This window comes from Scyliorhinus torazame, chromosome 13 (genome assembly GCF_047496885.1).
Source record: "Scyliorhinus torazame isolate Kashiwa2021f chromosome 13, sScyTor2.1, whole genome shotgun sequence".
Classification (NCBI taxonomy): Eukaryota; Metazoa; Chordata; class Chondrichthyes; order Carcharhiniformes; family Scyliorhinidae; genus Scyliorhinus; species Scyliorhinus torazame.
This window is the reverse complement of record NC_092719.1, coordinates 225,891,150-225,911,492: the sequence shown is the minus strand read 5'-3', so window position 1 is coordinate 225,911,492 and position 20,343 is coordinate 225,891,150. Positions and strand designations below refer to the sequence as shown.

Sequence of the window (20,343 nt, the reverse complement as noted above, 5' to 3'; positions counted from 1 at the left end):
ATTCTAGAATCTTGCCAAATGACCTGGAGGAGGGCGTAGAATGATGGATGAGTAAATTTGCAGATGACACTGAAGTCGGTGGAGTTGTGGACAGTGCGGAAGGATGTTACAAGTTACAGAGGGACATAGATAAGCTGCAGCGCTGGGCTGAGAGGTGGCAAATGGAGTTTAATGCAGAAAAGTGTGAGGTGATTCATTTTGGAAGGAATAACAGGAAGACAGAGTACTGGGCTAATGGTAAGATTCTTGGCAGTGTGGATGAGCAGAGAGATCTCGGTGTCCATGTACATAGATCCCTGAAAGTTGCCACCCAGGTTGAGAGGGTTGTTAAGAAGGCGTACGGTGTGTTAGCTTTTATTGGTAGAGGGATTGAGCTTAGGAGCCAAGAGGTCATGTTGCAGCTATACAACACTCTGGTGCAGCCGCATTTGGAGTATTGCGTGCAATTCTGGTCACCGCATTATAGGAAGGATGTGGAAGCATTGGAAAGGGTGCAGAGGAGATTTACCAGGATGTTGCCTGGTATGGAGGGAAGATCTTATGAGGAAAGGCTGAGGGACTTGAGGCTGTTTTCGTTAGAGAGAAGAAGGGTAAGAGGTGACCTGCTAAAGGTCTACAAGATTATGAGTCTATTCAGCCTCTCCTCATAGCCAACACCCTCCAGACCAGGCAACACCCTGGTAAACCTCCTCTGCACCCTCTCCAAAGCCTCCGCATCCTTCTGGTAGTGTGGCGACCAGAATTGTGCGCAATATTCCAAGTGCGGCCTTATCAAGGTTCTATACAACTGTAGCATGACTTGCCACTCGATGCCCCATCCAATGAAGACAAGCATTCCGTATGCTTTCTTGACTACCTTGTCCACTTGTGTTGCCACTTTCAAAGATCTGTGGACCTGCACGCCCAGATCTCTCTGACTTTCTATATTCCTAAGAGTTTTACTATTTACGGTATATTTCCCCTCTATGTTAGCCCTACCAAAATGCATTTCCTCACATTAGTCTGGATTAATCTCCTTTCACAACCTCAGATACCCAAAACATCTGGTCAGTAATGTTTACAGTCACTGTTGTCCTATAGGAAAACCCGGAACTCAATTTATACGCAGGAAGATCACACAAATAGCAACGTGGTAATGACAGAATAGTCTATGTTAGTGCTGTTGTTTGAGGGGTTCCGGTTCCCCCACGATGCTGGAGAGGACACTCCTCCTGCTGCTCAGGAAGGAGCACTCTCTCTCCTCAATCACGTGCTTGTGGATTAAAGTTCCATTCAAAAGCCTGAAGCCCGAATCTGCAGGCTGAGGGAGTGCTGCACTGTCACAGCTGCTGCCTGTGCCATGAGATGGTTGTAACTGAGACCCTGTCTGCGCTCTAACACCCCATGGCCAACGTTTTGATGAAGTGCAGAGGAGTTTCTCCCTGGTCTCTAAGAGTCTGCAATTGTTTCTAAATCAAGCTGCAGAAACTATTGCGCCATTAGCAAAATGCTGCTCGTGGGATATTGCTGTCTGCACTTTGGCTGCTGTTGTTCCGAGATTACACTTTTAAAAAATTCATTGCCTTTTGAGTGCTTTCAAACATCCTGAGGCTATGATAGGTACTATAAAAATTCAAGTAATTCTGTCTTTTATCATTGCACAGACAGTGGCCATGTGATCATTTCACATCCATTGAGCAACGCATTCAAAAGTGGCACATCCACCAATGCAGCTTTCCCTCAGTACTGTCCCTCTGACAGTGCTGCACTCCCTCAGGACTGACCCTCTGACAGTGCAGCAATCCCTCAGGACTGACCGTCTGACAGTGCAGCACTCCCTCAGTACTCACCCTCTGGCAGTGCAGCACTCCCTCAGTACTGACCCTCTGACAGTGCAGCACTCCCTCAGTACTGACCCTCTGACAGTGCAGCACTCCCTCAGTACTGACCCTCTGACAGTGCAGCACTCCCTCAGGACTGACCCTCTGACAGTGCAGCACTCCCTCAGTACTGACCCTCTGACAGTGCAGCACTCCCTCAGTACTGACCCTCTGACAGTGCAGCACTCCCTCAGTACTGACCCTCTGACAGTGCAGCACTCCCTCAGGACTGACCCTCTGACAGTGCAGCACTCCCTCAGTACTGACCCTCTGACAGTGCAGCACTCCCTCAGTACTGACCCTCTGACAGTGCGGCACTCCCTCAGGACTGACCCTCTGACAGTGGGGCACTCCCTCCGTACTGACCCTCTGACAGTGCAGCACTCCCTCAGTACTGAACCTCTGACAGTGCGGCACTCCCTCAGTACTGACCCTCTGACAGTGCAGCACTCCCTCAGTACTGACCCTCTGACAGTGCAGCACTCCCTCAGGACTGACCCTCTGACAGTGCAGCACTCCCTCAGTACTGACCCTCTGACAGTGCAGCACTCCCTCAGTACTGACCCTCTGACAGTGCAGCACTCCCTCAGTACTGACCCTCTGACAGTGCAGCACTCCCTCAGGACTGACCCTCTGACAGTGCAGCACTCCCTCAGTACTGACCCTCTGACAGTGCAGCACTCCCTCAGTACTGACCCTCTGACAGTGCGGCACTCCCTCAGTACTGACCCTCTGACAGTGGGGCACTCCCTCCGTACTGACCCTCTGACAGTGCAGCACTCCCTCAGTACTGAACCTCTGACAGTGCGGCACTCCCTCAGTACTGACCCTCTGACAGTGCGGCACTCCCTCAGTACTGACCCTCTGACAGTGCAGCACTCCCTCAGTACTGACCCTCTGACAGTGCAGCACTCCCTCAGTACTGACTCTCTCACAGTGCAGCACTCCCTCAGTACTGACCCTCTGACAGTGCAGCACTCCCTCAGTACTGACCCTCTGACAGTGCAGCACTCCCTCAGTACTGACCCTCTGACAGTGCGGCACTCCCTCAGTACTGACCCTCAGTACAGCAGATAATAATAATATACTTTATTAGTGTCACAAGTAGGCTTACATTAACACTGCAATGAAGCTCCTGTGAAAATCCCCTAGTCGCCACATTCCGGCGCCTGTTCGGGTACACAGAGGGAGAATTCAGAATGTCCAATTCACCTAACAAGCACGTCTTTCGGGGCTTGTGGGAGGAAACCGGAGCACCCGGAGGAAACCCACGCAGACACGGGGAGAACGTGCAGACTCCGCACAGACAGTGACCCAAGCCGGGAATTGAATGTGGGACCATGGATCTGTGAAGCAACAGTGCTAACCTCTGTGCTACCCTGCCGCCCTTGGACTATACGTAGGAAAACGTGGAGTTCTGCACTTTGTTGGGAAGAATGAAGGAGCTGAATGTTGTTTAAATGGAGAGAGATTGCAGAAAGCTGCTGCAGGGAGGGATCTGGGGGTCTCGCGCATAAATCACAAAAAGCTAACATGCAAGTTCAGCAGGTTATTGGGAAGGCAAGTGGAATGTTGGCCTTTATTTCAAAGGGAATGGAGTTTACAAATAGGGAAGTCCCGCTAAACCGATACAAGGCAGTAGTTACCCACACCTGGAACACTGTGAACAGTTTTGGTCCCCTTATCGAAGGAAAGATAAACTAATAGGAGGCCGTCCAGAGAAGGTTCACTGGGCTGATCCCGGGTATGGAGGGATTTTCTTATGAGGAGAGGTTGTGGGTTGGGCCTGAACTCATTGGAGTTTGGAAGACTGAGAGGCGACCTTATTGAGACATATCGGATTCTCAGGCGACACATTGGCATAGCGCCAGGGACCTGGGTTCAATTCCAACGTCGGATCACTGTCTGTGCGGAGTCTGCACGTTCTCCCCGTGTCTGCGTGGGTTTCCTCCGGGTGCTCCGGTTTCCTCCCACAGTCCAAAGATGTGCAGGTGAGGTAGATTGGCCATGATAAATTGCCCTTAGTGTCCGAGGGTTAGGTGGGGTTGGGGGGGTGGAGTGGAGGTGGGGCAGGCCTGGGTAGGGTGCTCTTTCAGAGGGTTGGCGCTGACTCGATGGGCCTAATGGCCTCCTTCTGCAGAGTCGGAATTGGATGACAGGGAAATTGCTGAAAGGTTATTTCCCTGAATAGAAGAGTCCAGGAGCAGAGGGCAGAATCTCCGAGTGAGGAGGTCGCCCATTTCAGACAAAGATGAGGAGGAATTTCTTCTCTCAGAGGGGAGTGAATCTGTGGAATTGTTTTGGTTTGTTAAGTATGTTCAAGGCTGAGACAGACAGAGTTTAATCTGTGAGGGAATCAAGGGTTATGGGGATAAGGCGGGAAAGTGGAGTTGAGGATTAGCAGATCAGTTATGATCTCATCGAATGGTGGAGACGACATGATGGGTCAAATGCCCTAATTCACCTCCTACCTCTTCTGGGTGGGTACAAGGGGGGGGGGGGGGGAAGGGGGTAGAGTGTTCATAGGGCAATGGGAAAGAAGAGAATGGGGCTTTTGACAAACACGAGTAAATGAGTTTGTGAAACTGAAGAATGATTGTAACACTTTACGGTTCGGTTTTGAAAAAGAAAATAATAATAATAATTGCTTATTGTCACAAGTAGGCTTCAATGAAGTTACTGTGAAAAGCCCCTAGTCGCCACATTCCGGCACCTGTTCAGGGAGGCCGGTACGGGAATTGAACCCACGCTGCTGGCATTGTTCTGCATTGCAAGCAAAGGGCGTTGACCATTTGAACAATTCAGAAATAGAAGACAGAAGGAAGACACACTGTCTGGATTCACAAACCCTCACAAACCTCTTGACCCAGCGCAAACACCAGCAGCAGCCTTGAAGTGGGAGCTGAGATTGGAAATGGAAATGTTCAGTGCTATAGCCAATCAAAAGTAGGTGAAAGGTTAGCACAGCAAAGCTGATCACGGCAAATCCTGGGAGGATGGTTCTGGTGGATGGTGGATCTCAGACAGTGCTTGTCGTTTAGTGAAAGGAACTGTGGGTATTTCAGCCGCTGATGGAACGGAACCGACAAACAAAGCTACCCAATAGAACTGGAGAGACAATGAGACAGAGTGAAACTGCAGCTGCATCGAAACCCAAAAACCTAGGACAGGTATAGCACAGGGTGAGATACAGAGTAAAGCTCCCTCTACTCTGTCCCCATCAAACACTCCCAGGACAGGTACAGCACGGGGTTAGATACAGAGTAAAGCTCCCTCTACACTGTCCCCATCAAACACTCCCAGGACAGGTACAGCACGGGGTGAGATACAGAGTAAAGCTCCCTCTACACTGTCCCCATCAAACACTCCCAGGACAGGTACAGCACGGGGTTAGATACAGAGTAAAGCTCCCTCTACACTGTCCCCATCAAACACTCCCAGGACAGGTACAGCACAGGGTGAGATACAGAGTAAAGCTCCCTCTACTCTGTCCCCATCAAACACTCCCAGGACAGGTACAGCACGGGGTTAGATACAGAGTAAAGGTCCCTCTACTCTGTCCCCATCAAACACTCCCAGCACAGGTACAGCACGGGGTTAGATACAGAGTAAAGCTCCCTCTACACTGTCCCCATCAAACACTCCCAGGACAGGTACAGCACGGGGTTAGATACAGAGTAAAGCTCCCTCTACACTGTCCCCATCAAACACTCTCAGGACAGGTAAAGCAGGGGTTAGATACAGAGTAAAGCTCCCTCTACACTGTCCCCATCAAACACACCCAGGACAGGTACAGCACGGGGGTTGATACAGAGTAAAGCTCCCTCTACTCTGTCCCCATCAAACACTCCCAGGACAGGTACAGCATGGGGTTAGATACAGAGTAAAGCTCCCTCTATACTGACCCCATCAAACACTCCCAGGACAGGAACAGCACGGGGTTAGATACAGAGTAAAGCTCCCTCTATACTGACCCCATCAAACACTCACAGGACAGGAACAGCTCGGGGTTAGATACAGAGTAAAGCTCCCTCTACACTGTCCCCATCAAACACTCCCAGGACAGGTACAGCACGGGGTTAGATACAGAGTAAAGCTCCCTCTACACTGTCCCCATCAAACACTCCCAGGACAGGTACAGCACGGGGTTAGATACAGAGTAAAGCTCCCTCTACACTGTTCCCATCAAACACTCCCAGGACAGGTACAGCACGGGGTTAGATACAGAGTAAAGCTCCCTCTACACTGTCCACATCAAACACTCCCAGGACAGGTACAGCACGGGGTTAGATACAGAGTAAAGCTCCCTCTACACTGTTCACATCAAACACTCCCAGGACAGGTACAGCACGGGGTTAGATACAGAGTAAAGGTCCCTCTACACAGGCACACCAACCATTGGCTGTCACCTGCACCTAGGCACTGAGGCTAATGCTGATGCTTTCTGGAGGGCAGTGCGGTGGCGCAGTGGTTAGCACTGCTGCCTCACGGCGCTGAGGACCCGGGTTCGACCCCGGCCCTCGGTCACTGTGTGGAATTTGCACATTCTCCCCGTGTTTGCGTGGGTTTCACCCCCACGACCCAAAGATGTGCAGGGCAGGTGGATTGGCCACGCTAAATTGCCTCTTAATTGGAAAAAATATATAATTGGGTACTCTAAATTTATTTAAAAAAAGAAAAAAACTGCTGATGCTTTCTGGTCGAACCCAGAGGGGGTATCAGGGTCTGGATTCTCCAATTTGATGCCAGTGTGGGAACAGTGGCGTTTTAAGTCCGCAAAAAACGATGCGAACGCTGCACCGATCCTCTATCTGGTGGGGGGGGGGGGATTGCCGGGTCCGCGGCGACACACACGCATTGCGGCGGCCTTCAGCGGCCGTGCCGTGCAACACATCGCCAGTCGCACGGGGACCCAGCCTGCCAAAAAGTGCCCCCCTTGACCAGGCTCGGCAACCCTGGACCACTCTCCCATCTGTGCCCCCAGCCCCCGCCAAAGCCCCCCTGCCTTCCAACGGCTCCCCCTCCCGGACTGTGGCGGCCCTGGACTTGGTCTGGGCCCCCACGCCAGGTATACGAAAACAATAGCACAGGTGACCCACGCCGGCATCCATCGGGGGCGGAGCATCGGGGGAGGGTCTCAGGTGACGTCCTGAGGTCGCCCCGACGGCGTTGAGTACCCGATAGCGGCGCCGGCCCCAATTTCAACGCCAACGGGGATTCTCCGGCTGATCGGAGACCGGAGAAAGCTGCCCCAGATCTCCGATTAACACTGATTTATTGTGACTTAATAGCAGAGAAAGCAAAACATTGAAACAGAGAAAGATTCACACCTCTCCCGCCTGCGTTAGCTGCAGAATGATTCTGTCTAATCCCATCCTGCAGCTCCGGGTCTGTCCCGTGTGGGGGTCCCAGCACCTCGAGCAGAGACCTGAGCATTTTGTAAATGAGTTCAGGGTTCCATCCGCTCTCACTCAGGCAGTGAATTCCAGATACCCACCACTCTCTGGGCATGAAAAGGTCCTCCTCAACTCTCCTCCAATCGGTTATTTTCAATTTCCGTCCTGTGTTCATTGTCCTCTCTGCAAAGGGAACGTTCTTCTTTTCCACTCTATCCAGTCCCCCTCATAATTTTCCTCAATTAAATCTCCCCCTCAGCGTCCTCCACTCCAAAGAAAACAAACTTAGCCCATCTTCCCCCATCGCTAAAATTCTCCCTTTCTGTCAAAATTCCGGTAAATCCTCACCTTTGCGAATAATGTGATTTGTACTGAATGAAATGAGGATTTGAGAGCATGGCAGTGGTTTTAGTGCTGGAGCGTTGACAGCGTACTCACCCCCTCCATTTTTATAACACAGGTAAGGGAATCGCCAAACGTTGCCCAGACCCACAGCAAAGCCGACACAGGACATGATAAAATCCATTTGACGTGTCCAGGTCTCACGTTCTGCTACCGGATCCTTAACACACCCGTTTGTCACAACGAGAGGAGTCAATACTGATTTATCTTCATGAACAGACTCGAGTTCCCCACCCAGCTCCGTGCTTTCTGTGTCAGGGGCCCGGGGACAGCCATTTCCACCTGGAAAAAACAGACACAAGCAGATAACAAAGAGAGGTAAAGAATGAATGTGCATCGAAATAACATTGATCGCAATCCCAGGATGTTACAGCCAAAGATGTATGTTTAATGTACAGTCATTGTTGCAATGTAGAAAACACTACAGCAACCTTGTGCATAGCAAGATCCCATAAACGGCATGATAACCACATAATCTGCATTTTAAACATTGATTGAGGGTCAATTATTCCCTCAGTACTGACCCTCTGACAGTGCAGCGCTCCCTCAGTACTGACCCTCTGACAGTGCAGCACTCCCTCAGTACTGACCTTCTGACAGTGCAGCACTCCCTCAGTACTGACCCTCTGACAGTGCAGCACTCCCCAGTACTGACCCTCTGACAATGCAGCGCTGCCTCAGTACTGACCCTCTGACAGTGCAGTGCTCCCTCAGTACTGACCCTCTGACAGTGCGGCACTCCCTCAGTACTGATCCTCTGACAGTGTAGCACTCCCCCAGTACTGACCCTCTGACAGTGCAGCACTCCCTCAATACTGACCCCCTGACAGTGCAGCACTCCCTCAGTACTGACCCTCTGACAGTGCAGCACTCCCTCAGTACTGACCCTCTGACAGTGCAGCACTCCCTCAGTACTGACCCTCTGACAGTGCGGCACTCCCTCAGTACTGACCCCCTGACAATGCAGCACTCCCTCATTACTGACCATCTGATAATGCAGCTCTCCCTCAGTACTGACTCTCTGACAGTGCAGCACTCCCTCAGTACCGACCCTCTGACAGTGCAGCACTCCCCCAGTACTGACCCTCTGACAGTGCGGCACTCCCTCAGTACTGACCCTCTGACAGTGCGGCACTCCCTCAGTACTGATCCTCTGACAGTGTAGCACTCCCCCAGTACTGACCCTCTGACAGTGCTGCACTACCTCAGTACTGACCCTCTGACAGGGCAGCATTCCCTCAGTACTGACCCTCTGACAGTGCAGCGCTCCCTCAGTACTGACCTTCTGACAGAGCAGCACTCCCTCCGTACTGACCCTCTGACAGTGCAGCACTCCCTCAGTACTGACCCTCTGACAGTGCAGCACTCCCTCAGTACTGACTCTCTGACAGTGCAGCACTCCCTCAGTACTGACCCTCTGACAGTGCAGCACTCCCTCAGTGCTAACCCTCTGACAGTGCTGCACTCCCTCAGTACTGACCCTCTGACAGTGCAGCGCTCCCTCAGTACTGACCCTCTGACAGTGCTGCACTCCCTCAGTACTGACCCTCTGACAGTGCAGCGCTCCCTCAGTACTGACCCTCTGACAGTGCAGCACTCCCTCAGTACTGACCTTCTGACAGTGCAGCACTCCCTCAGTACTGACCCTCTGACAGTGCAGCGCTCCCTCAGTACTGACCCTCTGACAGTGCTGCACTCCCTCAGTACTGACCCTCTGACAGTGCAGCGCTCCCTCAGTACTGACCCTCTAACAGTGCGGCACTCTCTCAGTACTGACCCTCTGACAGTGCAGCACTCCCTCAGCACTGACCCTGACAGTGCGGCACTCCCTCAGTACCTACCCTCTGACAGTGCAGCACTCCCTCAGTACTGACCCTCTGACAGAGCAGCACTCCCTCAGTACTGACCCTCTGACAGTGCGGCACTCCCTCAATACTAACCATCTGACAGTGCAGTGCTCCCTCACTACTGACCCTCTGACAGTGCGGCACTCCCTCAGTACTGATCCTCTGACAGTGCGGCACTCCCTCAGTACTGATCCTCTGACAGTGCGGCACTCCCTCAATACTGACCCTCTGACAGTGCAGCACTCCCTCAGTACTGACCCTCTGACAGTGCGGCATTCCCTCAATACTGACCCTCTGACAGTGCAGCACTCCCTCAGTTCTGATCCTCTGACAGTGCGGCACTCCCTCAGTACTGACCCTCTGACAGTGCGGCACTCCCTCAGTACTGACCCTCTGACAGTGCAGCACTCCCTCAGTACTGACTGACCCTCTGACAGTGCGGCACTCCCTCAGTACTGACCCTCTGACAGTGCGGCACTCCCTCAGTACTGACCCTCTGACAGTGCGGCACTCCCTCAGTACTGACCCTCTGACAATGCGGCACTCCCTCAGTACTGACCCTCTGACAGTGCGGCACTCCCTCAGTACTGACCCTCTGACAGTGCAGCACTCCCTCAGTACTGACCCTCTGACAGTGCAGCACTCCCTCAGTACCGACCCTCTGACAGTGCAGCACTCCCTCAGTTCTGACCCTCTGACAGTGCAGCACTCCCTCAGTACCGACCCTCTGACAGTGCAGCACTCCCTCAGGACTGATCCTCTGACAGTGCAGCACTCCCTCAGTACCGACCCTCTGACAGTGCAGCACTCCCTCAGTGCTGACCCTCTGACAGTGCAGCACTCTCTCAGTACCGACCCTCTGACAGTGCAGCACTCCCTCAGTGCTGACCCTCTGACAGTGCAGCACTCTCTCAGTACCGACCCTCTGACAGTGCAGCACTCCCTCAGGACTGATCCTCTGACAGTGCAGCACTCCCTCAGTACCGACCCTCTGACAGTGCAGCACTCCCTCAGTACTGACCCTCTGACAGTGCGGCACTCCCTCAATACTGACCCTCTGACAGTGCAGCACTCCCTCAGTACTGACGCTCTGACAGTGCGGCACCCTCAGTACTGACCCTCTGACAGTGCGGCACTCCCTCAGCACTGACGCTCTGACAGTGCGGCACTCCATCAGTACTGACCCTCTGACAGTGCAGCACTCCCTCAGTATTGACCCTCTGACAGTGCGGCACTCCCTCAGTACTGACCCTCTGACAGTGCGGCACTCCCTCAATACTGACCCTCTGACAGTGCAGCACTCCCTCAGTACTGACCATCTGACAGTGCGACACTCCCTCAGTACTGACCCTCTGACAGTGCGGCACTCCCTCAATACTGACCCTCTGACAGTGCAGCACTCCCACAGTACTGACCCTCTGACAGTGCGGCACTCCCTCAATACTGACCCTCTGACAGTGCAGCACTCCCTCAGTACTGACCCTCTGACAGTGCAGCACTCCCTCAGTACTGACCCTCTGACAGTGCGGCACTCCCTCAATACTGACCCTCTGACAGTGCAGCACTCCCTCAGTACTAACCATTTGGTCCAGCAGGTAATAAAGAAAGTGAATGGAATATTGGCATTTATAGCTAAAGGAATAGAGCATAAATGTAAGGAAGTGTTATTGTAACTACACACGGCATTGGGGGACCCTGGAGTTAAGGCCAGGGTGAGATCAGCCTTGATCGAATGTTGAGTCGAGTCGATGGGCGAAATGGCCTAATTCTCCTCATGTCTCTTATGAAGTTATGAAACTTAACAATAATACATTCAGCCCAAGTCATTGATCTAAATTATAAATGGTTGAGGCTGTCGCACTGCTGCCAGTGAAACTGCACTCAGTACAGCTTGCCAATCCAAAAATGGCTGATATTAGCTAACCACTTCTCTATCCAATCTGATCTGCTGCCCCAACACTCTGAGCATTGATTTTGTGCAGCAACCTTTCATACAATAATAATCTTTATTAGTGTCACACGTAGGCTCACATTAACACTGCAATGAAGTTACTGTGAAAAGCCCCTAGTCGCCACACTCCGGCACCTGTTCGGGTACACAGAGGGAGAATTCACAATGTCCAATTCACCTAACAGCACGTCTTTCGGGACTTGTGGGAGGAAACCGGAGCACCCGGAGGAAACCCACGTAGACACGGGGAGAATGTGCAGACTCCGCAAAGACAGTGACCCAAGCCGGGAATCGAATCCAGGTCCACGGCATGGTGAAGCAACAGTGCTAACCACTGTGCTATCATGGCATCTTGTCAAGGTCTTCTGAAAATCTAAATCCAGCACATCCACAGTATCCATGTTGCTTATTACACCCTCAAAACGTTCTAATAAATTAATCCGACATGATCTCCCTTCCACAAAACCAGGCTGACTCTGCCTGATTTAATTGAGAATTTCTAAATTCCCCATTATAACCTCCTTAATGATAGGTTCCAGCAATGTCGCTGTGTCAGATGTCGAGCTAACTGGCCTGTCGTGTCCTACTTTCTGTCTCCCTCCTTTCTTGAACAGAGTAGTCACATTCACTGTCTTCCTATCTGACGGGACCATTCCACAATCTGGGGAATTTGGGAAAATTGAATCCATGACATTATGGGCGGGATTCTCCGACCCCCGCCAGGCCGGAGAATCGCTGGGGGCCGGCGTGAATCCCACCCCGCTGCCCTGACGCCGGCTGCCGGATTTTCGGTGGGGGCGGAAATCGCGCTGCGCCGGTCGGGGGCCGTTGGCAGCGGCCCCCCCCCCAGCGATTCTCCGGCCCGCGACCAGCCGAGTGGTCGCCCGTTTTCAGCCGGTCTCGTCGGCGTAAAATACACCAGGTCCGTGCTGGCGGGACCTGCCTCTGCGGGCGCCGGCGGAGTCCTCGGGGTGGGGGGGGGGGGGGTGCAGGGGGATCTGGCCCCGGGGAGGGGGGGCGGGGTGGGGGGGGGGGGTGCAGGGGGATCTGGCCCCGGGGGGGGGCGGGGTGGGCCACGGTGGCCTGGCCCACAATTGGGGCCCACCGATGTGCGGGCGGGCCTGTGCTGTGGGGGCACTCTTTACCTCCGCGCCGGCCGGTGTAAGTCTGCCATGGCTGGCGTCGAGAAGAACCCCCCTGCCCATGCGCTGGGATGACGCCAGCACACGCTGGCCCTTTGACGCCGGCTGGCACGGTGCCAACCCTGCCGGTGCCGGCCTAGCCCCTGAAGGCGCGGAGGATTCCGCACCTTCCGGGCAGCCCGACACTGGAGTGGTTCACGCCGCTCCTCAGCGCCGGTACGGCACGCCCCGCCGGGTAGGGGAGAGTCCCGCCCTGTATCTCAGCAAACACAGGCAAAATCCTCCCGAAACAGCGCCAATCAGACGGGCATCGCGCCGCCCCAAAGGTGCGGAATGCTCCGCATCTTTGGGGGCCGAGCCCCAACATTGAGGGGCTAGGCCGGCACCGGAGGAATTTCCGCCCCGCCAGCTGGCGGAAACGGCCTTTGTTGCCCCACCAGCTGGCGCGGAAATGACATCCCCGGGCGGCGCATGCGCGGGAGCGTCAGCGGCCGCTGACAGTTTCCCACGCATGCGCAGTGGGGAGAGTCTCTTCCGCCTCCGCCATGGTGGAGACCGTGGCGGAGGCGGAAGGGAAAGAGTGCCCCCACGGCACAGGCCCGCCCGCGGATCGTGGGCCCCGATCGCGGGCCAGGCCACCGTGGGGGCACCCCCCGGGGTCAGATCGCCCCGCGCCCCCCCCAGGACCCCGGAGCCCGCCCACGCCGCCTTGTTCCGCCGGTAAATAGGTGCTTTAATTTACGCCGGCGGGACAGGCAATTTATCGGCGGGACTTCGGCCCATCCGGGCCGGAGAATCGACCGGGGGGGCCCGCCAACCGGTGCGGCCCGATTCCCGCCCCCGCCCAATCTCCGGTACCGGAGACTTCGGCAACCAGCGGGGGCGGGATTCACGGCAGCCCCCGGCGATTCTCCGACCCGGCGGGGGGTCGGAGAATGTCGTCCCACTTCTTTTAAGATCCTCAGATGAAGCCCATCGGGACCTTGGGACTTGTCAGCTTTTTGTTCCAATAATTTCTCAGTATCCTTTCCCTGGTGATTGTATTGGTTGAAGTTCCTCCACTTTCACCTCCTGATTCACATTTATTCCTGGGATGTTATTTGTATCCTCGACACTCGTAAAGACAAATATAAAATATCTGTTCAATTAATCCACCATTTCCTTATTTTCCATTATTAATTCCCCAAACCTTTCCTCATAAGATCTTCCCTCCATACCAGGCAACATTCTGGTAAATCTCCTCTGCACCCTTTCCAATGCTTCCACATCCTTCCTATAATGCGGTGACCAGAATTGCACACAATACTCCAAATTCGGCCGCACCAGAGTTTTGTATAGCTGCAACATGACCTCATGGCTCCGAAACTCAATCACTCTACCAATAAAAGCTAACACACCGTACGCCTTCTTAACAACCCTCTCAACCTGGGTGGCAACTTTCAGGGATCTCTGTACATGGACACCGAGATCTCTCTGCTCATCTACACTGCCAAGAATCTTACCATTAGCCCAGTACTCTGTCTTCCTGTTATTCCTTCCAAAATGAATCACCTCACACTTTTCTGCATTAAACTCCATTTGCCACCTCTCAGCCCAGCGCTGCAGCTTATCTATGTCCCTCTGTAACTTGTAACATCCTTCCGCACTGTCCACAACTCCACCGACTTCAGTGTCATCTGCAAATTTACTCACCCATCCTTCTACGCCCTCCTCCAGGTCATTTGGCAAGATTCTAGAATCCATTGTTAAGGATGAGATTTCTAAATTCTTGGAAGTGCAGGGTCGGATTAGGACAAGTCAGCATGGATTTAGTAAGGGGAGGTCGTGCCTGACAAACCTGTTAGAGCTCTTTGAAGAGATAACAAATAGGTTAGACCAAGGAGAGCCAATGGATGTTATCTATCTTGACTTCCAAAAGGCCTTTGATAAGGTGCCTCACGGGAGACTGCTGAGTAAAATAAGGGCCCATGGTATTCGAGGCAAGGTACTAACATGGATTGACGATTGGCTGTCAGGCAGAAGGCAGAAGGCAGAGAGTTGGGATAAAAGGTTTTTTTTCGGAATGGCAACCGGTGACAAGTGGTGTCCCGCAGGGTTCAGTGTTGGGGCCACAGCTGTTCTCTTTATATATTAACGATCTAGATGACAGGACTGGGGGCATTCTGGCTAAGTTTGCCAATGATACAAAGATAGGTGGAGGGGCAGGTAGTATGGAGGAGGTGGGGAGGCTGCAGAAAGATTTAGACAGTTTAGGAGAGTGGTCCAAGAAATGGCTGATGAAATTCAACGTGGGCAAGTGCGAGGTCTTGCACTTTGGAAAAAAGAATAGAGGCATGGACTATTTTCTAAATGGTGACAAAATTCATAATGCTGAAGTGCAAAGGGACTTGGGAGTCCTAGTCCAGGATTCTCTAAAGGTAAACTTGCAGGTTGAGTCCGTAATTAAGAAAGCAAGTGCAATGTTGTCATTTATCTCAAGAGGATGTCATTAACTTGTAACATCCTTCCGCACTGTCCACAACTCCACCGACTTTAGTGTCATCTGCAAATTTACTCACCCATCCTTCTACGCCCTCCTCCAGGTCATTTGTAAAAATGACAAACAGCAGTGGCCCCAAAACCGATCCTTGTGGTACACCACTAGTAACTGGACTCCAGTCTGAACATTTCCCATCAACCACCACCCTTTGTCTTCTTCCAGCTAGCCAATCTCTGATCCAAACTGCTTAATCTCCCTGAATCCCATGCCTCCGTATTTTCTGCAGTAGCCTACCGTGGGGAACCTTATCAAACACTTTACTGAAATCCATATACACCACATCAACTGCTTTACCCTCATCCACCTGTTTGGTCACCTTCTCAAAGAACTCAATAAGGTTTGTGAGGCACGACCTACCCTTCACAAAACCGTGTTGACTATCTCTAATCAAAGTATTCCTTTCCAGATGATTATACATCCTATCTCTTATAAACCTTTCCAAGATTTTTGCCCACAACAGAAGTAAAGCTCACTGGTCTATAGTTACCAGGGTTGTCTCTACTCCCCTTCTTGAACAAGAGGAGAACATTTGCTATCCTCCAGTCTTCTGGCACTATTCCTGTAGACCAAGATGACTTAAAGATCAAAGCCAAAGGCTCAGCAATCTCCTCCCTAGCTTCCCAGATAATCCTGGGATAAATCCCATCCAGCCCAGGGGACTTATCTATTTTCACACTTTCCAGAATTGCTAACACCTCCTCCTTATGACCCTCAAGCCCTTCTAGTCTAGTAGCCTGAATCTCAGTATTCTCCTCGACAACATTGTCTTTTTCCTGTGTGAATACTGACGACAAATATTCATTTAGCACCTCTCCTATCTCCTCGGATTCCAAGCACAACGTCCTTGACTGGCCCTACTCTTACCCTAGTCATTCTTTTATTCCTGACATATCTATAGAAAGCTTTAGGGTTATCCTTGATCCTACTTGCCAAAGACTTCTCATGTCCCCTCCTGGCTCTTCTTAGCTCTCTCTTTAGGTCCTTCCTAGCTAACTTGTAACTCTCGAGCGCCCTAACTGAACATTCTTGCCTCATCTTTACATAAGCCTCCTTCTTCCTCTTGACAAGTGTTTCGACTGCTTTAGTAAACCACGGTTCCCTCGCTCGACCACTTCCTCCCTGCCTGACAGGTACATACTTATCAAGGACACGCAGTAGCTGTTCCTTGAACAAGCTCCACATTTCCATTGTGCCCATCCCCTGCAGTTTTCCAGTCAATATTTGGAAAGTTAAAGTCCCCCAGAACAACTACCCTGTTGCTTTCGCTCCTATCCAGAATCATCTTTGCAATCCTTTCCTCGACATCTCTGGAACTTTTCGGAGGCCTATAGAAAACCCCTAACAGGGTGGCCTCTCCTTTCCTGTTTCTAACCTCAGCCCATACTACCTCAGTAGACGAGTCCTCAGCAAACGTCCTTTCTGCCACCGTAATACTGTCCTTGACTAACAATGCAACCCCTCCCCCTCTTTTACCACCTTCCCTGCGCTTACCAAAATATCTAAACCCCGGCACCTGCAACAACCATTCCTGTCCCTACTCTATCCATGTCTCCGAAATGGCCACAACATCAAAGTCCCAGGTACCAACCCATGCCGCAAGTTCACCCACCTTATTCCGGATGCTCCTGGCATTGAAGAAGACACACTTTAAACCACCTTCCTGCCTGCCGGTGCACTCCTGCAACTTTGAAACCTTACTCATGACCTCACTACTCTCAACATCCTGTATACTGGAGCTACAATTCAGGTTCCCAAGCCCCTGCTGAACTAGTTTAAACCCTCCCGAAGAGCATTAGCAAATTTCCCCCCCCCCCAGGATATTGGTACCCCTCTGGTCCAGGTGTAGACCATCCCATTTGTAGAGGTCCCACCGACCCCAGAATGAGCCCCAATTATCCAGAAATCTGAAACCCTCCCTTCTGCATCATCCCTGTAGCCACGTGTTCAACTCCTCTCTCTCCCTATTCCTCATCTCGTTATCACGTGGCACGGGTAACAACCCAGAGATAATAACTCTGTTTGTCCTAGATCTACGTTTCCACCCTAGCTCCCTGAATTCCTGCCTTACATCCCTATCCCTTTTCCTACCTATGTCGTTGGTACCTATGTGGACCAGACTTGGGGCTGCGCCCCCTCCCCCTTAAGGATCCCGAAAACACGATCCGAGACATCACGCACCCTGGCACCTGGGAGGCAACACACCAACCGCGAGTCTCTCTCATTCCCACAGAACCTCCTAACTATGGAGTCTCCAATGACTAATGCTCTACTCCTCTCCCCTCTTCCCTTCTGAGCAACAGGGACAGACTCTGTGCCAGAGACCTGTACCCCATGGCTTACCCCTGGTAAGTCCCCCCCCCCAACAGTATCCAAAGCGGTATACTTGTTACTAAGGGGAATGACCACAGGGGATCCCTGTACTGACTGCTTCCTCACAGCCCTTCTCACCGCCACCCATCTATCTTTATTCTTCGGAGTAACTACATCCCTGAAGCTTCTATCTATGACCACCTCTGCGCCCCGAATGATCCGAAGTTCACTTGACAACAGCTCCTCCACAAACCACCTTGAAGTTAGGGTGAGCATAACGGCGTATGCAAATTTGCCCTGCAACAGCCAATCAGCAGCTCCGCTCTATTGCCCTCTGCTGGATGCTTGTCTCCACTTGAACAGCTAGGGTCTCTTGCTCAGGTACACTTACAAGTTAGGGTAAGCACAACGACGTATGCAAATTTCCCCCGCAACAGCCAATCAGCAGCTCCGCTCTACTGCCCTCTGCTGGATCTATGAAATTCAATCATGTTATGATTGCTGCTGATTAGGCCTTCATGTGAGGTTATTAATTAATTAATCCTGTCTCAATGCACATAACCAGATCTAGTATAACCTGCGCTCTGGTTGGTGATAGAATATTCAGATCAAACAACTTATCCTGAAAACATTCTATCATCATCCAGATTATCTTTGTCAATCCAATTCATCCAATCTATTAGAGGAGTAAAATCACCCTTGATTATCACAGTACCTTTCTCGCAATTTCCATCATTTATAACAGTGCGGCCCATCGAGTCTGCACCGGCACAATAACCCCTCCCAACCTTTTTGGACACTAAGGGCAATTTATCATGGCTAATCCACCTAACCTGCACGTCTTTGGACTGTGGGAGGAAACCGGAGCACCCGGAGGAAACCCACGCAGACACGGGGAGGATGTGCAGACTCCGCACAGATAGTGACCCAAGCGGGGAATCGAACCTGGGACCCTGGCGCTGTGAAGCCACAGTGCTAACTACTGTGCTACCGAGCCGCCCTTTCTTCCTGTATATCCTATCCTACAATGTGGTTACTGTTGGGAGGTCGATAATCCATTCTGACAAGGGAATTCCTATCTATACTATTCCTCATCGCCACTCAAACTGATTCTAAATCTTGATCTCCAGAACTAAGGCAATCCTCTCTACCAATGTCATCCTTGATTTACAAAACTCGTCACCACCCTTTAAAGTGAATGGGTGCCTGAGGGTAATAAACGGACAGGGTTATGAGGATAGAGTGGGGGGAATGCGACTAATTGCACTGTTCTGGAGAGGGCTAGCAAGGACTCTATGGGCTGAATGGATTTTTTCTGCGCCCTGAGGACTCTTTGACCATATAGCTAGCAGCATTTATGTAGCGCCTTTGATGTAGAAAAGCATTCCAAGATGCTTCACAGAAATTTAACCAGAGAGAAAAAAACAACATTGAGCCAAATGAGATGATTAGCCAAGCAGCAAAATGCTTGGTCAAAGACCAGCTAGCTAGGGCAGCACGGTGGCCCAGTGGTTAGCACTGCTGCCTCACGGCGCTGAGGACCCGGGTTCAATCCCAGCCCCGGGTCACTGCCTGTGTGGTGTTTGCACATTCTCCCCATGTCTGCATGGGTCTCACCCCCACAACCCCCAAAATGTGCAGGCAGGTGGATTAGTCACGCTAAATTGCCCCCTATTTGGAAAAAAAACTAATTAGCTTGACCTCTGTGGTGGGGAAGTTGCTGGAATCAATCATTAAGGAGGAGTTGACTGAACATTTGGAAAGACAAAGTTCAATCCACCATTGTCAGCGTGGTTATATGAAGCGCAAGTCACGCTTTACAAATTTGCTCGAGTTCTTTGAGGACGTAACCAGCAAGGTGGATAAGGGGAAAGCTGTGGATGTGGTATATCTAGACTTCCAGAAGGCGTCTGACAAGGTGCCGCATAAAAGACTGATCCAGGAGGTGAGGTCGCAGGGGATTGGGGTAGAGTACTAGAGTGGATTGAGGATTGGCTGGCTGACAGAAAGCAGAGGGTCGGGGTAAATGGGTCCTTCTGTGGCTGGCGAACTGTAACTAGCGGGGTGCCGCAGGGGTCAGTCCTCGGACCTCAACTGTTTACAATCTATAGAAATAGTCTGCAAGCCGGGACAGAGTGCAACAGCACAATTTGAGGATGATACTAAAATAGGTGGGAAAGTGGGCAGTGAAGAGGAGATACAGGTTTTACAGACAGATATGGATAGGCTCGGAGATTGGGCCATAATTTGGCAGATGGAGTTTAATGTGGATAAGTGTGAGGTTATCCATTTTGGCTGAAAACATAGAAAGGCAAATTATCCAAATGGAAAACAGATTCAAAATGTGTCTGCGCAGAGGGATCTGGGAGTCAGTGTTCATGAATCGCAGAAAGTCAGTTTGCAGGCACAGCGTGTAATTAAAAAGGCCAATGGAATGTTAGCGTTTATTGCAAAGGGACTGGAGTATAAAAGTAGAGAAGTGTTGTTGCAATTGTACAGGGTGTGGGTGAGACCACATCTGGAGTATTGTGCCCAGTTTTGGTCTCCTTATTTGAGGAATGATGTGGGACATTGGAGACAGTTCAGAGGAGGTTCACCAGATTGATCCTGGGGATGAAAGGGTTGATGTACGAGGAGAGATTAAACAGTTTGGGTTTATACTCGCTGGAGTTTAGAAGGATGAGAGGGGATCTGATCGAGGTATATAAAATACTAAATGGGATTGAAAAAGTAAACGCTCCCCCTTGTGGGGTAATCTAGAACGAGAGTCACAGATATAGGTTGAGAAGCGGTAGATTTAGAACTGAGATGAGGAGGAGCTACTTCTCGCAGAGGGTGGTGAATTTGTGGAACTCGCTGCCCCATAGTGCGATGGAATCGGAGTCATTAAATGGTTT

The 20,343-nt window shown here is 51.6% G+C and overlaps 1 protein-coding gene across 3 annotated transcripts in view; it reads right to left on the bottom strand.

The window, feature by feature from the left end:
* LOC140388646 (sodium- and chloride-dependent creatine transporter 1-like) overlaps positions 1-20,343 on the bottom strand; it is a 270,017-nt gene that overhangs the window by 208,551 nt on the left and 41,123 nt on the right. For 2 of the 3 annotated variants that reach the window (XM_072473114.1, XM_072473113.1), the window contains exon 2: positions 7,694-7,939. In XM_072473114.1, the coding sequence (XP_072329215.1) occupies positions 7,694-7,939 (246 nt within the window). Of the gene's footprint in view, positions 1-7,693; positions 7,940-20,343 lie in introns of those variants that run through there. The other variant, XM_072473116.1, reaches the window with a different exon arrangement.